This window comes from Plasmodium chabaudi (assembly GCF_900002335.3).
Source record: "Plasmodium chabaudi chabaudi strain AS genome assembly, chromosome: 13".
In the NCBI taxonomy this organism is placed as follows: Eukaryota; Apicomplexa; class Aconoidasida; order Haemosporida; family Plasmodiidae; genus Plasmodium; species Plasmodium chabaudi.
In genome coordinates, this window is record NC_030113.2 from 1,469,849 (window position 1) to 1,486,644 (window position 16,796).

At 24.6% G+C, this 16,796-nt stretch overlaps 5 protein-coding genes across 5 annotated transcripts; 2 read left to right on the forward strand and 3 right to left on the reverse strand.

Moving 5' to 3' along the window:
* Positions 1 to 1,190: 1,190 nt before the first annotated feature.
* On the forward strand, positions 1,191 to 3,683 carry PCHAS_1339000 (inorganic anion antiporter, putative; the record flags this gene model as incomplete). The annotated part of the gene is made up of 5 exons (XM_741196.1): positions 1,191 to 1,961; positions 2,103 to 2,792; positions 2,886 to 3,008; positions 3,169 to 3,495; positions 3,585 to 3,683. The coding sequence occupies 5 exons, from the start codon at positions 1,191 to 1,193 to the stop codon at positions 3,681 to 3,683; spliced, it is 2,010 nt and encodes a 669-aa protein (XP_746289.1).
* A 330-nt stretch (positions 3,684 to 4,013) lies between these two features.
* Positions 4,014 to 6,094, reverse strand: PCHAS_1339100 (RAP protein, putative; the record flags this gene model as incomplete). The annotated part of the gene is made up of 5 exons (XM_016799313.1): positions 4,014 to 4,080; positions 4,279 to 4,320; positions 4,484 to 4,663; positions 4,755 to 4,815; positions 4,903 to 6,094. 5 exons carry the CDS (start codon positions 6,092 to 6,094, stop codon positions 4,014 to 4,016), a joined length of 1,542 nt encoding a protein of 513 aa, XP_016654621.1.
* A 1,301-nt stretch (positions 6,095 to 7,395) lies between these two features.
* Positions 7,396 to 8,877, reverse strand: PCHAS_1339200 (diacylglycerol kinase, putative; the record flags this gene model as incomplete). Its single annotated transcript, XM_016799315.1, has 2 exons — positions 7,396 to 8,679; positions 8,812 to 8,877. The coding sequence occupies 2 exons, from the start codon at positions 8,875 to 8,877 to the stop codon at positions 7,396 to 7,398; spliced, it is 1,350 nt and encodes a 449-aa protein (XP_016654622.1).
* A 778-nt stretch (positions 8,878 to 9,655) lies between these two features.
* PCHAS_1339300 (transmembrane protein 43, putative) lies at positions 9,656 to 11,654 on the reverse strand (the record flags this gene model as incomplete). Its single annotated transcript, XM_016799316.1, has 6 exons — positions 9,656 to 10,060; positions 10,201 to 10,485; positions 10,581 to 10,778; positions 10,980 to 11,234; positions 11,373 to 11,420; positions 11,499 to 11,654. The coding sequence occupies 6 exons, from the start codon at positions 11,652 to 11,654 to the stop codon at positions 9,656 to 9,658; spliced, it is 1,347 nt and encodes a 448-aa protein (XP_016654623.1).
* A 1,685-nt stretch (positions 11,655 to 13,339) lies between these two features.
* On the forward strand, positions 13,340 to 16,750 carry PCHAS_1339400 (conserved Plasmodium protein, unknown function; the record flags this gene model as incomplete). Its single annotated transcript, XM_730297.2, has 1 exon — positions 13,340 to 16,750. The coding sequence occupies one exon, from the start codon at positions 13,340 to 13,342 to the stop codon at positions 16,748 to 16,750; it is 3,411 nt and encodes a 1,136-aa protein (XP_735390.2).
* Positions 16,751 to 16,796: the final 46 nt, after the last annotated feature.

Genomic DNA, 16,796 nt, shown 5'->3' on the forward strand with positions numbered 1-16,796 from the left:
ATAGAAAGAGAATATGTTCGAAATATGAATAAAATATTGCATATATAATATTATATAGAAACCAAAAGTAAAGAATATAACTACAATAATACATAAAAACATATATTTCATCAAAAAATAAATAATTTAAAGTAAAAATATTTTTTTTTAAATTATAATTTTTAGTTCCCCATTGAAATAATAAAATAATGTCTTTTTTTTTAATATTGCTATATTAAACAGTCTTAATGAATTATGTATAAAATTATGAAATTTACATAAAATAAAATGCTACTTTGGTGTTGAGCATATTAAAATAAATCATATTCCATTTTTAAGAAAAAAATATATATGATAAAACATTCTGTTATATAAGTGCAATTTATATAAATATATAATAGCCAATTTTCCGATATATTTATATATATAATATTAAATATTACACATTCCCCCATATATTTTATCGAATAATTAATTGCGTATGAAAATACTTATGATTTTTTCGTTATATGCAAATTATAATTTTCAAAAAAATTAAAAACAAATTATTCCACAAAATATATTACATAAATATTTATTTATAATGTTGAATTCGTAAAAAAAAAATATATATATATATTCCTACAAAAAATATAATGACATGTTATTTATATTACGTTAAGTATGCGCATTTAATTACAAATTCCCTACAGGGATAAATGATAACACCGTTGAAAAAAAAAAAAATTTTTTAGTTTTCTTAAAATAAATAAATCCCAAAAATATTTAGCAAAATAGTGAATCAATAAATCATCAAATATCAAAAAGCGAATAAAACGACATCATATGACATAAAGCAAGATAATTACCATTTATGATATATGAACCAGTAGCAAAAAAATATTTTTACTAATTAATTAGCTAGCTAAAAAGGAAATAAGAAAAAAGAAAATATATTTATCAGAAAAATAATGAATACTTAAGGCTAAAAATAAAATACTAAGCAATTTTATTATTATTTCTAAGTATTTCAGCATTCATAAAATTATATGATACCAAGCAAAATATATTGAAGCTCTATATAATTTTTTTAAAGATATAATAGTTCCAAAGCCTATTCATTTGTAGTCTTTTACATTTATACTTGTGAGAAAATCACATTTAACTAATCGAAGCAATTTGATGACCACTAAATTCAAGAACACAAATAAAATACGTTTAAAAAAAAAAAAATGAAAAAAAAAAAAAGTTTTGGGTCCAATGAAAGTGAAAATGAAGAAAGAATAGAAGATGTAAAATTAGATGCTGAAGACTATATTATAAAAAGTGAAACAACTGAGAGAACACAAATATATCATGATGATATGTATGATAATGATATAAAAATATGTTTACCATCAAGAGTAGGCTTTCTTAAAGCCTTTCAATCCATGGTATCTGGTATAAAATGGGGATGGGGGTTTACAAATACACCTAGAGAACCATCAAGTTATTATATCAACGAGATATTATGTGGTTGCATATTATGTTTAACTATGTTACCTGAAATAATATCATTTTCGATGATTGCAAAAATACCACCATATATTGGATTGCAAGGCGTATCATTTTTATCTTTAATAACATCTATTTTTGGAGGATCACCTGGTGTTGTACATGGTGTCACAGGAGCATTTGCATCTGTATGTTCAAACTATCTTATAGAAAATGATGCTGGAGGTTTACCGGAAGGAATAGAGAGGCTATATATTTGCATATTAATATGCTCCATTATGCTATTGTTTTTTTCCTTTTTTCATATGTCAGCTTTAATACAATTAATTCCAACACCTGTTTTTATTGGCTATTGTAATGGATTATCTATTATTTTTTTAATGGCACAATTACATACCTTGGAAAATCCATATACCCATGAATATATAACAGGGTATCATTTATTTTTTTTTATTCTCATAGCTACTCTCGTAGTTTTGATAGTTGAGCTCTGGAAGAAGATACCTAAAGTAAGTACCACCACCTAATTGAGAATGCTTCATATTTTCAATATCATTGTGAAAGATACTCCATAATTAATACTTTATTGTTTTATTTGCTTATTTGCTTGTTTATACTTTCTCATATGCCATCTGTTTCCACTTTTTTAGGTTGGCCATAAAATTCCCTCATCGCTAGTGGCAATAACCGTCACGATATTTATTGAATTCATTATTCTTCGAAAAATTTTACACAATTTTGAAACTTTTAAAAATGTCAAATCATTTACAGTAGGGGATATGTTTTCTTTCACTTCTGAAAAAGCAAAACCTACATTTTTATTTTCAAACAAGGACTTAGATTTTTCAAAAGTTTCTTTTAATATGGACTTAATCAAGCAATTAGTAAATATGTTTGTTGTTTTACTAATAGAAGTACTAATGGTTAGTGAAGTTATTAAAGATATGGGAGGTGCAGAATGTGATACTAACGAAACTGTATTTTCTCTTTTTATTGGAAATTTATTATCGACATTAGGAAGTGCAGTTGGAGGTAGTAGTTTATTAGGCTTATCTGTTTTAAATTATAGAAATGGAGCACGAGGAAAAGAGAGTGGACTTGTAGCATCTATTTTAATTTATGGAATATTATTATTTGGTTATTCTTTATTAAATTATATACCATTACCTTTTTTATGTGGTATTATGATAACAGTTTTTCTTCACTGTTTTAAATGGTTCTCAATACCGATTATATTTTTTACTTTTTGCCCGGCCTATATTCGAAATTGTCACCCATGTATGAGCCGAAAAATATCCAGATGGGATGCCTTCATAATTGTTCTCGTCACATTCTTATGTGTAATAAATCGAAAAAAAAAAATAATTGCGCACGATAATCATTTTCCTAAATTTTTGAAGCATACCAATATAATTTTTTTATTTTTTTTGCAGGTTTTGGTAAGTGTTCCAGCAGGTGTATTAGCTGGGGTAGTTTTATCCTCCTTAGTATACGTCTGGCAAAGTAAATCAACCTTCAAATTTGAAATTTTCTACGATAAAGATACGGATACTAAGGTAAGGAGGAAACAAACAATAAAGATAATAAAAAACGTGTATATATTAATTCGTTTTTGAGAATGTGCTATTTTGCATATACCAATCCCAAGTTATGCAAATACATGCGTAATAATATAACCACTGTATTTCATATTATTTTTACTTTTTCATAATGCAGTACTACGAAATCGAAGGACACTTGTTTTATGCATCGAAGAAAATGTTTACAAGATTATTCAGATATGAAAACGATAGTCAAACTATCAATATCGTATTAAAAGGAAAAAGTACATTGTTTGATTACACAGCTATTGAAGCATTGACATCTGTAAAACATCAATATAATATTAACAATAAAAATGTTAATATTCATGGATTAAGTCATGAATGCATTAAAAAAATTGCAAAAATGAACCATCTATGTAAACAAATTGATGTAGATCTCGTTAAAGTCGAAACACCGGTTGTACCTTTGTTATACAAACCATTACAAACCATACTTATGGTACCAAATAATTTCATAAAACTTTATAAAATTTTCATATTTAAAATGTGCAATACTGATATACCATTTTTTTTATTTTTTTTTTGTAGACACCTAAAACAATCAGACGAAGAATTATTTCTAAAAATAAAAAAGATAAAAAAAAAAGTCCGAGTCAAGATAAAGTACCTGAGGATTTTGATATTTAGAGACTTAGAAAATTTACGTGCACATATATATACATATGATTGTATATATGTAAAAATATGGGCCCCCTTTAATCCCGCAATTTTGTTGTTATTATAATTAACATTATATGATATTTTAATTTGAACAAAAGGATGTTTCACACATTTAAGTTTTTCTCTTTTTTTGTTATCTATATATAAATTATTTATTTCATTCTTATAATTAATTAATGTATTGTCAAGTAAAAAAATTAATAATAATTTATCCATATGTATATATACTTATGTATGGAGCGAGATCGTCTTCTTCATACATTTTTTTTGTATCCTTTAAATTTGTTCTTCATTATTTCATTGCATATGATTATGTATGCTTTTAAAATTTTTTTTTATGTATTCAAATTTTTCATTATAATTTCTGTAAAAAAAATAAATGGCAAATATAATTTTTCATTAGATTTATGCAGTGTTTGGTTACATATCGATATACAATATGATTATATAAATATAGTTGTATTTATGCATAGCGGCAATTCCTCAAAATATATAATAGTATTTTAAGTGTGAACTGTAAACTCTTTCAAACTATTTATTTAACTGTTTGTTATAAGCCTACCTTAGTTTTTTCCATTCGTGCTCGTACAGAATGATGGGAGTCCTAAAAATAAGCAAAAGCGAAAGAAATAAAAAGCGAATGAAATAAAAATCGAATGTGAACATAGTTTTCCAATACATAAATAGCATCTTATACAATATAGTGCAAACAACAGATCATATAGGCATCCACAAATGCATGCATATATATCGTTTTTAATCCGAACCATCCTAAAAACTTCAAGTTCCTAAGTTTATAATTCAAATGATGTTTGTGAAATTTATTGAGATTTTCTTTCATTTTTTTATTCACAGATATATTATGTACAAACTCGACATAAGTGTTTTTAAAACCAGTTAAAGCATAAATTGAATATATGCTCGTGTGTGTAGGTGTAACTTTATACCTTTAAAGAAAAAACGGAATGAGTATTAAAATGAAACTATATGTGTGTAAATATTCCATAATCATGCATACACTTCTTGATAGATACTTACCCATTTTCCTTTATAAAAAATTGTGCTTGTTTTGTAAATATGGTATCCCTAATTGGTTTGTCTGACAGATGGTTATTATATAATAATATTTTATTGGCTTAAAAATTGATTTAAAGTAAAAAAGCTTGTTTAATTTGTTTAAACTTACCCTCCATTTTTAGGTGTTTAACAAAGTCAAAAAAGTTTGAGTTGGGTAAATAAAAAGTGTTAAAAAGGTAATTGTCTGAACGGATAAGTATATCTATAAACTTAAGTCTATATAAATTAATTGAAGAAATAGATATGTTAGGAGTAATTATATCACTCTTTTCTTTTTCTTTCATATATAGTTGATGTATATTATTTATATTGTCATATGAAATACGAGCATCCAAATTATTAGTAGCATTTTCTTCACTCAAATCGAAATTATTATCTATTATAACATTATCATTATATTGATATTTATTATAAGTAGGATATTCTGTTTGCTTATTAGTTTGCATAATTTCTTGTTTTAACAAATATATCAATTGGTTTGTATTTTTATAACTATGATAGTTTGATATAAATAAATTATAAATTATTTTTATAAGCATATGCATATCTTTATTATTATTTTTATCATAATTGTCTCGAAATAAATCTAATAATATATGTATATCTGTAATTTCATAGTTAAGACGCGAACAAGCTTTTATAATTGTAGTGAGTGTATTACAAATAATGCTATTATTAAGAGGTTCATTTGTAAATTTTTTGACAACTTCATCTATACATCTAGAAAACATTTTTTGATTTACCCACTTTTTATTTTTAAAAGATGATAGGAACTTAATACATTCAACTAGCTCTTCTAATGAATAAAGAGAAATTAAATTGCTAAGTTCAGAATAAATATAATTGTAAATTATACTATCATAATCTATATTTAAATAATAAATATATTTAAATAATAATAGCAAATCATTTTTACTATCAATTTCGTCTTTTTTTATATTGTCCTGATCATTTGATATTAAATTATTATTATTTTTAATGAACGAAATATATGATAAAACTAAATCTTTTGCATGATCTCTTTGAATTAGTATTCTCCTTGATAGTATTATACTATATGTAAATAACGTTTTAAAATCCTTTTTTTCATAATTATTTAATATATCATTATTTAATAATTTATTAATACTTTCTTTTATTTCATTTTTATAACTTTGATAACTTTTTATAGATATATCTTTTTCTGATTTATATGTCTCAATACATTCAATAAAATTATGAGACACTTTTTCGAATTTTTCTAATTCCATTTTTAAGCTCGTAAAGGATCGTCTTACGCATTTTCGAAAGAAGCTATTCATTATTTTAAAATCTTTATTTTCTCAAATTTGGGCATCTACACATTCATATATAAGAAAATTGCAAGGCAGTTCCTAAAATTTATTGAACCTGTGGAACGATGTGTATGCATCTATGCTGAAACACAAGTAACCACTTGAGTAATACAAATTCGATAAACACCTCAGGATGTTTACTTTGATTTTTTTGTGAAATGCTGTTCGCTAGTCTGTGCATATATATAGACATTCGCTCTCTATTTTATCATTGCAAAAGTAGAAAGCCGATCAAAAATAAGCGCATGGCTAAATAACAAACAAAAAAATATATTTTTATTTAAAATATATATATATATATATATATATAATAAATTAATAAGGACCATTCATTTTCCGATCCCTAAAAGATCCTTAGATGACTTTTGTGGCAACTAGATAAAAAATAAAATGTGTACATTTTTGTAGATCGGTTTCAAATGTAAAAATCGCAAATAAAATAAAATAATAATAAATCTAGAAATAGAAAAAATGAAAAAAATTAATTAAACAACATTTATTCAATACAAACATTTTGAGAAAAAAAAAACGAAAAAAAAATTGTCGGAAATTAAGTATCTTTAAAACTAATTTATTTTTGTGAATCGTATATTTTTTTACATATACGAAATATCATAGGAATTAAAAATATATATAAGATATATTAATTTGCGCATACGCTTACAAATCTATATCGAATAAAACTATTATGAATATAAGGGTGTTTTGAAGTTAAAAAAAAAAATTCAAAATATGTTAAAATAATACATACATAGCTTAATTAAATATTGAAAGAAAAAAAATGTTTATATGCATGTGGAGCATTTTATGAATTTGAATATCCAAATAGATTAAAATAATTTTTTGAAGGATTGTAAACAAATTGCAAATAAGTATAACAAAGATACTTATAAAAAATAAATCAAATAATATTAACATTGACAATAGATTCAAAAATCATAAAGAAATTAAAAAATAATCAATTATTTTTAAAATATAATTCATGTGTAAAAAAAATGAAAACAAATTGGAACACACCTCTAATTATATACATATAAATTATGAATTCATATTTCCCTCTACGCATATGCATCTAGTGGCACTACAATAATCCCAAGGAAATCAAATACTCATAACATGTTTATTTTATTGGTAGAGTAAAGAAAATATGTATCTACAAATGGTATTTAGCTTTGTTTAACTTTTAAGCTAAATTTTCAAAAACTATCTGGTAAACACCAAATTCAAGATAGGATGAAACAAAGAATCAAACCTTTCTTCATAAAAAATTATGAAATATTTTTCAATACATTTATTTTTTTATAATACTTTACGGATAAATGTTTCGGTTTTGTCATATAGAAAAATTCGCCATCTACTTGAAAATAGACACCCGAAAGGTTTTCTTTAAAATCTATTTTCCATGGTCCTTTCCCCTGATGTATTCTATAACCTCGTCCTTTGACTGCAAATTCTAACCCCATATCCCAACCTGTACGAAATGTAAGAAATTCTAATACACCATCTCCAACTTTTTGTTCTGTATATTTTAAATCATCATATTTTTTTTTACATTCATCGTCACAATCTTTTGGTAATTTTAAACCTAGCTTATGTGTATATTTCCATAAATCATTTCCAGATGAATATGATGGTATATTAACACATACTAAGCTCATAGCTTTGTTTAATATAGGAGCATTTTCTTTTTTATTTGTTGTAAATACAATATCTTTAAAATTGTTTCCAGCTGTCATTTTATCAACTATTAAATTAACAGGTATAGTTTTTTTAAATGATATTTTTTTAATTCCTTCAACTAAATATACCATTTTGTTTAATGCCGCATTAGTTTTACGGTGTCTTTCAAAACCTCGCCCTATTCGTGAATCAATCCCAATACTAAAATAATTAGCCATACAGAATTTTAGAACTTTTACATTTTTATTATTTTCTATTAGTGTTTCTTTTTGTTTTGTTTTTGAACTTATTTTATCAAAATACCCATCATCATTTAATACAACTTCAATATTCCAATAATCATGATAAAGAACTTCGGATTTAAGTATTTGACTAACTACGTTGTTTAAAATAGCAAATGTGTCTTTAGGTTTGAATATCCCAATTGGTTTCTTCCATCCAAATGCATTAGCAAAATCATTGCCAGTCCCAAATGGAATTATAGAGATAGCAAAAATACTTGTATCTATACCATATACTTCTGCTTCTCTTAAAACCCAATTTAAAGTTCCATCACCACCAGCTATAATTACATACACTGAAATGTCATCATGACTTAATTTTACGGGATAATTTTTATTTTTAGAATTCAATTGGGCATTTTGCTCCTTTGGATTTTGAATGTCATTTACTATATTATTATTATTATCATCATTATCATTATATTTTGATACCAAATCTTCTACACCATTTTTAGATTCAGTTTCTATATTATATATCACACTTTTAAGTTTTAAAAAACCTTGGTGTTTACCCGGTTCACCTTCTAACAAATTGTATATGTACAAATGGCAATTCTCTGGGTGCTGGTATACTATTTCATTGGCAGCAAACTATAACAATGGGAAAAATAAAATAAAAATAATATGTATAAACATATGTATTAATAAAAATTATGTACATATTCATCATTTGATGTATAACTGCATAAAGAGACATATAATTATTTGGGGAACGTCTTTTACTTCAGTAAATATGGACGCTTGATTTCCTCCGGATGTTGGATTGGTAAATAAAAAAAGATGTTTCATATTTTAAATTTAATAATATAACGTAATAAAGAATATTACGTAAATAATATATAACCATGCATAATGCTTGTTTATATATTTTTTTTAATCTCAACTATGTGATAAATAAGTCAATAATAACATAACAATGATGTTACTCTAAATAAAGAGTATAGTATTATAATAATAAAATTAAAAAAGTTATTATTTTCAAAAATTTTGGGAAACACCGTTCTTGAAATGCTTAATCGTGTTATAGCTATTTGTAGTAATAAAACGTAATGTACCTCAACCCATTTTTCATTTATTAATACATTTTATTATTTAAAAAAATGTTTCAATAGAAAAAAAAAAAATTACTGCCTAACCTGAAAAAATAGATAGTGTGATTCATAATTTATTCAGTGCAACATGCTAAACCCATATATTTTATATTATATATAAATAGTTTGAATATACTAAAAAAACAAAAAAATATAATTGTAAAACTTGATTTTTGCATTTATGCAAAAAAATTATGAATAATAATAAATTTATAAGAAATCTATTTTTTTTATATTTACAAAATGTTAGCACATAAAATGCACTAAAAATTTAGGGAAAAAAACAAACAAAAAATATATGTAAAAAAATCAATAAAACTTAATAATAACAAATATTAATTGTAAACTCCTCTTATTTTATTAAGACAAATTCTCAAAATATTATTAAATTATTCGCATGGTATTATTCGCGTATTGTTTAATATGTTCCCTTTAAATATAATTTAATTTATTGCTTTTTTTTCGAATAATTTGGTTCATCTATACTGATATACTCCAGCAGGTGATGACTCAAATTTATGTCCATTATTTTTATTTATAGAATTATAAAATGAAACATCACTACTTGAATCTAATATTGTACCAATCTTATCCTTTTCATTAGTATATTCTTTATATATATCTGTACAATTATCTTCTACATTTAAAAATGTGTAACTTGTTGGTTCGGTATTTGCTCTTTTCATATAATTTTTCATCTCAGTATACCCATTATCTATTTCGTTATTATATATAAATAATAACGCTATTGACAAAAAAACAATGAATATAAATAAACATAAAAAGACAGCAGTGTCACAAAAAAGCCATAACACACATGGGAATATGGTTAAGATAATCATTGACATAATTGAGCTCACAATTAGTTTCCATGTGACATTCTAAAAAAATGATGAAATGAAAATAAAAATTATTAAAAAACATATTAACAATCTGGTTTATCCATTTTGTGTATACTCACATAAGCGTGCAATATTAATAATATACATATCTGACTATATATACATTGCCATTATCTTACCTTAGAACTATTTTCGAGGAAAATAAAAATTTGAATAAATAAAAAGATATAAGCTATTATACGAAATACCCATAATGATCGCTTATTACCATAATTTTTATAAATAAAATTTTTTGTATGATCAGTCATTATTTTGTTATCTTCAGATAGTAAAATTACATCCTTATTCATGATATTAACTGTATCAATTTCGAATATGGTATTTAGTAATCTTGATTTCTGAATTCCTATAGCCGTTGCATGAGTAGATGCGTTACCATAAAACGAAACCCTTATGTCACCTATCTGCAAATCATAGAAGTGTGCATATATGTATACCTTTCCTATTCTATTCACAAAATTAAATAATTGTGAAAAATATATTTTGATAAGAATTATACTTGGGGATTTAATGGATCTCCTGTATACAAATAGTTGTCATAAACATTAGTGTTTAAATGGTTAATCGTAAATGGTGGTTTTATTTCTGATTCAGTGAACCAACCATCATCTATTAAGTCCAATTTTTTCTTTTTCTGAAAATTTATGAGCGAATTTTGTAGAAGTCTATAATTTCCAACTTTTGCATAACTAGCGTACTGAAAAATAAACACGTATTAACATTTGTAGATCTCCAATTATTAAAATAAAATGCATTAGAAATGATGTAAATGACGATCCCTATCTTAATAGTGCTATATTTACGTAAATGGTTATATAGATACTGGAATGTAGCATGAATATTTGTTTTATCTTTGTTTCCCATTTTTTATTGTTTCATTGGTAGTTTTGTCGCTAACCTTTCGTCCTATGCCACCAACTGTGGGAATATAAGTAGGATTTGTTCGATTTTTATAAAAATAATGAAAATTGTAAGGGGTCTTTACTATGTGATCTTCAAATTTTCCTTTAGAAAATAAACCTAAATATCCATAATGACCTACCCACTGATACATTTCAACTTTTGTTTCGAAAAAGATCCCTCGAAATGAATAAATGTTGGAACTAAATTCTGATGGGGCATAAAATGTTTCCTGATCTTGTAATGGACAATTCTATTTTAAATTATTCAGTTAAAAATGAGTATTTCTCACACATGATATATATATATGTATGTGTGCATTATTTCATATATTTTTAATAGCATCTGCATTGTTCACAAATATTTATTTTAATTGTTATTATCCTCTTACTATATGTATTATTTTTCCATTATTTTCGTCAAGGGGGGTGCAAGGGGCCTAACATAAAAACGGTTTGATAGTAAATACTATTTATAACTTTTAAAGATCTTTCAAGCACTATCCATGTTGTCTTACTCTAATAGCATTTTTTATTATGGGTTTTAATTCTTTAGAATATCTAATATATTTGTATTCGTTCAAAATAGTAAATATTAAAAGGATTATAGTAAGCGACGTTGCATATATAGATAAAATATTTTTCCGAAAACAAAAGTCTTCATAGTTAACCATTTTTTCCTTTTTTTAATATATATATTTGGTTTTTATTAAATGAAATAGTTAATAAAAATTTTATTCTTTACTATTATTTTAACTTTTAAGATAACCATTTTATTATCAAACACTAAGCCATATGCCTTTAATTGAAAATTAAACACCACCCCACAAGTATTATATATATAGGTACCAAAAAATTTAAATAAAAAAAAATTGAGAACAAATTTAATCAATTTTTTTTAAACAACATAAAAGGCTTACGAATAATCAAAAACGATTGCAAATAATTTGAAAAATAAAATAAGACATTTTTTTGACACACGTAAAACAAGGTTTAAATTATTTTTCTTAATGAAAGTATATAAAACTATATTTTTTTTGTATCATTTGTATGCTTATACATAATTGGAATTTATAAGGTTTATATTTATATTCAAAATATTAGAATTTTTTTTGATTATTAATAAATGTAACAAATGAAAAAATCTTAAAAATCCTCTAAAATATCAATTTCTATTGTAAATATAAATTATTGCATATATGCACCTATTGTTTTATTATATATATTTTTTTATTACACATTTTCAGAATATAAGACATTTAAAAAGTGTAGATTTAAATCGTAATACAATTTTTTTTATGTATATATATATGCATATAGTATATGCTATTATATAGATATTTTTTTTGACTATTATTATAAGGAATACTAATTATATTATTAATAAAAATATAAACTAGCCATATATTTTTTTCGAAATTAATAAGTCCCTAAAATGTGTGTATTAATTTAGTCAATGTCGGATAGTATATTTTATATGGTATGAATAAATAATATAGAAGGTGTGTAAATATTAACACATAGGTAGCTATATGTGTAACATTCAATAAATAATATAATGTATGTACATAATATTTCTTTCTTAATATGTTAAATCTTCTATATTATTCTTAACTGTTCATAATTATTACTTCAATTTCTCCTTTTGAGAAATTAATTATACTTTAAGGACAAAATATATATATGGCTGGAAAGCTATTTTTGTAATAATATAAGAACATAAGCTTATATCCTATGCTAAAAATGATTTAAAATAATGGGAACAATGAAAATTTATGAATATCTTAACTTGTATAGCTATATACAAAAAAAAAAAAATCTATAAAATATTTCTGAACAGTAAATATTTATAGCCCAATTATTTTTTTTATACAAAAAAATAGTAATAACTAAATAATTAAAAAACAAAATTTATAATAATACAGCTGCAGTATTATGAAATTGTGGTTGTTATGTAACTTTGTTTTTTGAAAAATAATATGAAAATAACTATTTTGGAACATAACTATATAATTATTTAATAGTTGTCTATAATTTTATTAAATTTTTATTTATTTTTTGTGAAATTAAATATTTACTGTTTTTACTTTATTTAACTCATTGTAGTCTGTCTTTTTTTTATATAATGTTTTTGTCATACTCTTATACATTCGAATTATTGTAATTTATTACACATTGCATTAAGAATTTTTAAACGATAATTTCTTGGCATGCATGGGAAAACATTTAAATGACGCAATTATTATTTTAATTTGTATACTCCCAGTCGATATATTTTTCTGCACACTACTTGATTTAATTTAATATATATATATTAATTTCATTACTAACATTGTTGTGTTACTAGTGTCTTGACGCTATGAGAAAAAAAAGTGAAATTCCCAAACTTCTAACGCCTCTTAGAAGGATACCTAAAAATAGAGGAATGGTTGTAAGAAACACTAGTGAAATAAACCCTTTATCTGAAAAGGAAATAAAAAATGTTATAGAAGTATATTCAGGGGCTAATAAAGCCTACTATGAAAATTATATAAAAAATGAAACCACTAAAAAAAAAAAAAAAAAAAAAAATTTAAAAAAAAGTAAAAGTAAGAAATTTGATTCATTGAGTCTTAATCCATTAAATTATAGAAATAAAGATTTTGAAGAAAATAAAACACTTTTACATTTACCAGGATCGAATGTCACTCCAAACTATACGATTCAGAGTCAAACAGTGCAATATGCAGTATCGTCAATGCCATATGAAACACTCCACAAATCTAATCCATTGTCGTGGGGATGCCAATATACAAATCATTATGAGCTTCCAACGATTTGTTCCATTGTAAAATCAAAACACCCGATATATTCACGAGCGAATAATGGAAAAACTAAGCGAAATATTTCAAAGAATAACAATAAAAAAAAGGGCGAAAAGAAGAAAAAAAATATTAACTTATTTGAAAAAACTGAAATGCATGTTAATAATGCCCAAATTAAAGAAGCTCCTACTTTTGGAAATTACATAGACGAATTTTCAGATTTTATAAACGATAAAAATCAAAAAAATGATTTCTTAGATGAACATTGTAGTGATGTCGATGCCATCATAAAAAATAGTAAAGATTCAGACAGAAGTAAAAATATTGTAGACAAGACATATATTTATTCTGATTTTTATCATGATTTAAAAAATTCTCATCTTAAAAATAATATAAATAATTACAATTTTACACTAAAAGGAAATGATACCATTACAGAAAATAATACCGGCTCTTCCAATTTTGCATGTAAGGATCAAAATGACACACTTAATAGTAATAAAGAATTAAATGATGAAAATGTTAAGAGCCATAATAAGTTTCAGAATGTATCATCTAACAATCTTGTAGATAATAATTTGTCGAACTCTATACTACCTAAATTGAACGATTTAAACACATATATGGAAAATCATAATGTTGAAAATAAATATTTTAATTATACTGTTTCTGATTGCTCAAATTATTCTAATAATAAATATAATATGGAAAATTATAATGATAAAAAAGAGGATAATGTTGTAAATTCGCACAATATAGATAAATTTGACCATAATTACAACTGTAATGAAATCAATAACAAAAGTTCACCAAAAAAAATAGCTACAAAAGGGTGCGAAACAATCACCAAAAACGCGAAACTTAATGATATCCATGTATTAAAAAAAAAATCAAAAGACACAGTTTTATCTAGTATGCCTCCTCATAATGAAATAAAGAATGAGAACAATAACAAAACTAATATTTGTGGATTAAATAAAAATATGGATGTTAAGAAAAAAAAACAAAAAAATAGCAAATTAAAAAAGAATAATTCCATAAAAAATAATTTAGATAATGAAGAAAATATATCAAATGAATCCTCATATAACAAATGTAAACAAAATTCTAAAGAAAAGTCTTTAAAACCGAAAAAAAAAAATTCAAAAATGAATAAATTGCAAAATGGTTATCCACAGAATACTAGTTTGAATAATGAGACATTTAAATCTATGGTAAAATGCCAAGTAGATAACACTTCGAATATTCATCAAAATGCTACCTGCATGGATCAAAATTTAGAGTCGAAGAATACTATTTATGATTTTGCAAAAAATCATCAAAAAGATTTATGTAAAATAGAGAGCTTTCCCATAAATAGCAAAGTAGACAATGCTATGCATAAAAGCATTCCAATGAATGGCATAGAAATAATTAATGGGAATGAAATTAATAACAATGTACCGCCAACTTGTGTATATATAGTTCAAGACGAAAATAATAAAAATAAATTTGATATACACAATATGAATAATAAGATGCCTGGTGTAAACGAAAAGAACCCTACATTAGACAATTCTAATTTATACAATCAAGATTATAGTAAAAGAATATACCAAACAGCTCCTATACCACAAAATAACCAAAATTATATATTTAAAGATTATAATACACCGGTATTGGCAAATCCCATTCCGAATAAACACCCACAAAGCGCTCAAATACCTTCTGAATTGAACAAAGTCCTCGGCCCAATATCTATAATACCAGTACAAGCACATGCGATACATACAAACCCACAAATTCCGAGTGAAACTACACAATTGTCTGTAGCACCCGTTCAACTTCCAATGGCACAAACACTTACACACATTATACCACAAGCACTTACTCATGTAACACCGACTCAAATTCCAGTGTCACGTACCCTTCCTCCTATGACGCAGACACAAATATCGTTAACACAAGCGCAAGCATCCATAACACCCTCTATCGTTTCTAATGGGAATCCCAACTTTAGAATAATAAGGGATTTATCGCCTCAACTTTATGCCAAATCTGCTCCTCTTTCAGCTCCCTTTATAGAAAAACCAATTATTATAGATAATACCTCATTAGTGTGCGCATATCCAAATAAAGAACATCTTAACATTGATAAAACCGCAAACCTAATTGATTTATCAAGACTACCAGAATTTAAAAATAATAATGCTGAGAATAGTTCATATCTTTTTCAAAATAATGCACAATATAATGTAGATAGCTGTATTATAAAATCGATTGCTCCAAATGTTAATGCATCTTATAATAACAAAGTAGAAAATAATATTTATGATTTAAAAAATAGGCAATATCCCGATAAAGTAAACACAATATTTATAAATAATAATAATGATATTATTGATAATAAAAACAGTATATTTGTAGATAGGGTTAAAACTGATGGCATGGGGATGAACTTTGTAAAATTAGATCAGGTGTCACCACAACGGATTAATGGATATATAAATGAACATAATACAAATGTAAAAAATGATAATTCAAATATGCGTTATATAAATATTTATCCACATAGCGAGAGTGAAAATATTAGTTGTAACATTATAAATTCAGATGATAATTTAAATCGCGGCTTAGGTATTGCTGGTATTTTTCAATGTAATAATTCTCAGCAAACAATCAATAAAAATTGTGCGAATAAGTTGAATTTAGGAGACGTGATTAAAAATTCGAATAATAAAATGTTAAATCTACAAAATAAAGAATTAATGAACATTTTGAATGATAACAAAAATGATAAATCAGACAATAATAGAAACAATATATTAAATATTCAAAATGAAAACAATTCTCAAAATATTTTAGAAGACACAAGAAATTCATTTTCACGTATGAGTGTAAATCCTAATTATATGAACAATGGAATTATAAGGAACACTGACCAATTAATACAAAACAACTCACATGCACCAAGCCATTTAAACTAGTATATCCCTTCCCGATTGGCAATCAAATAAGTAGAAAGAATCACGG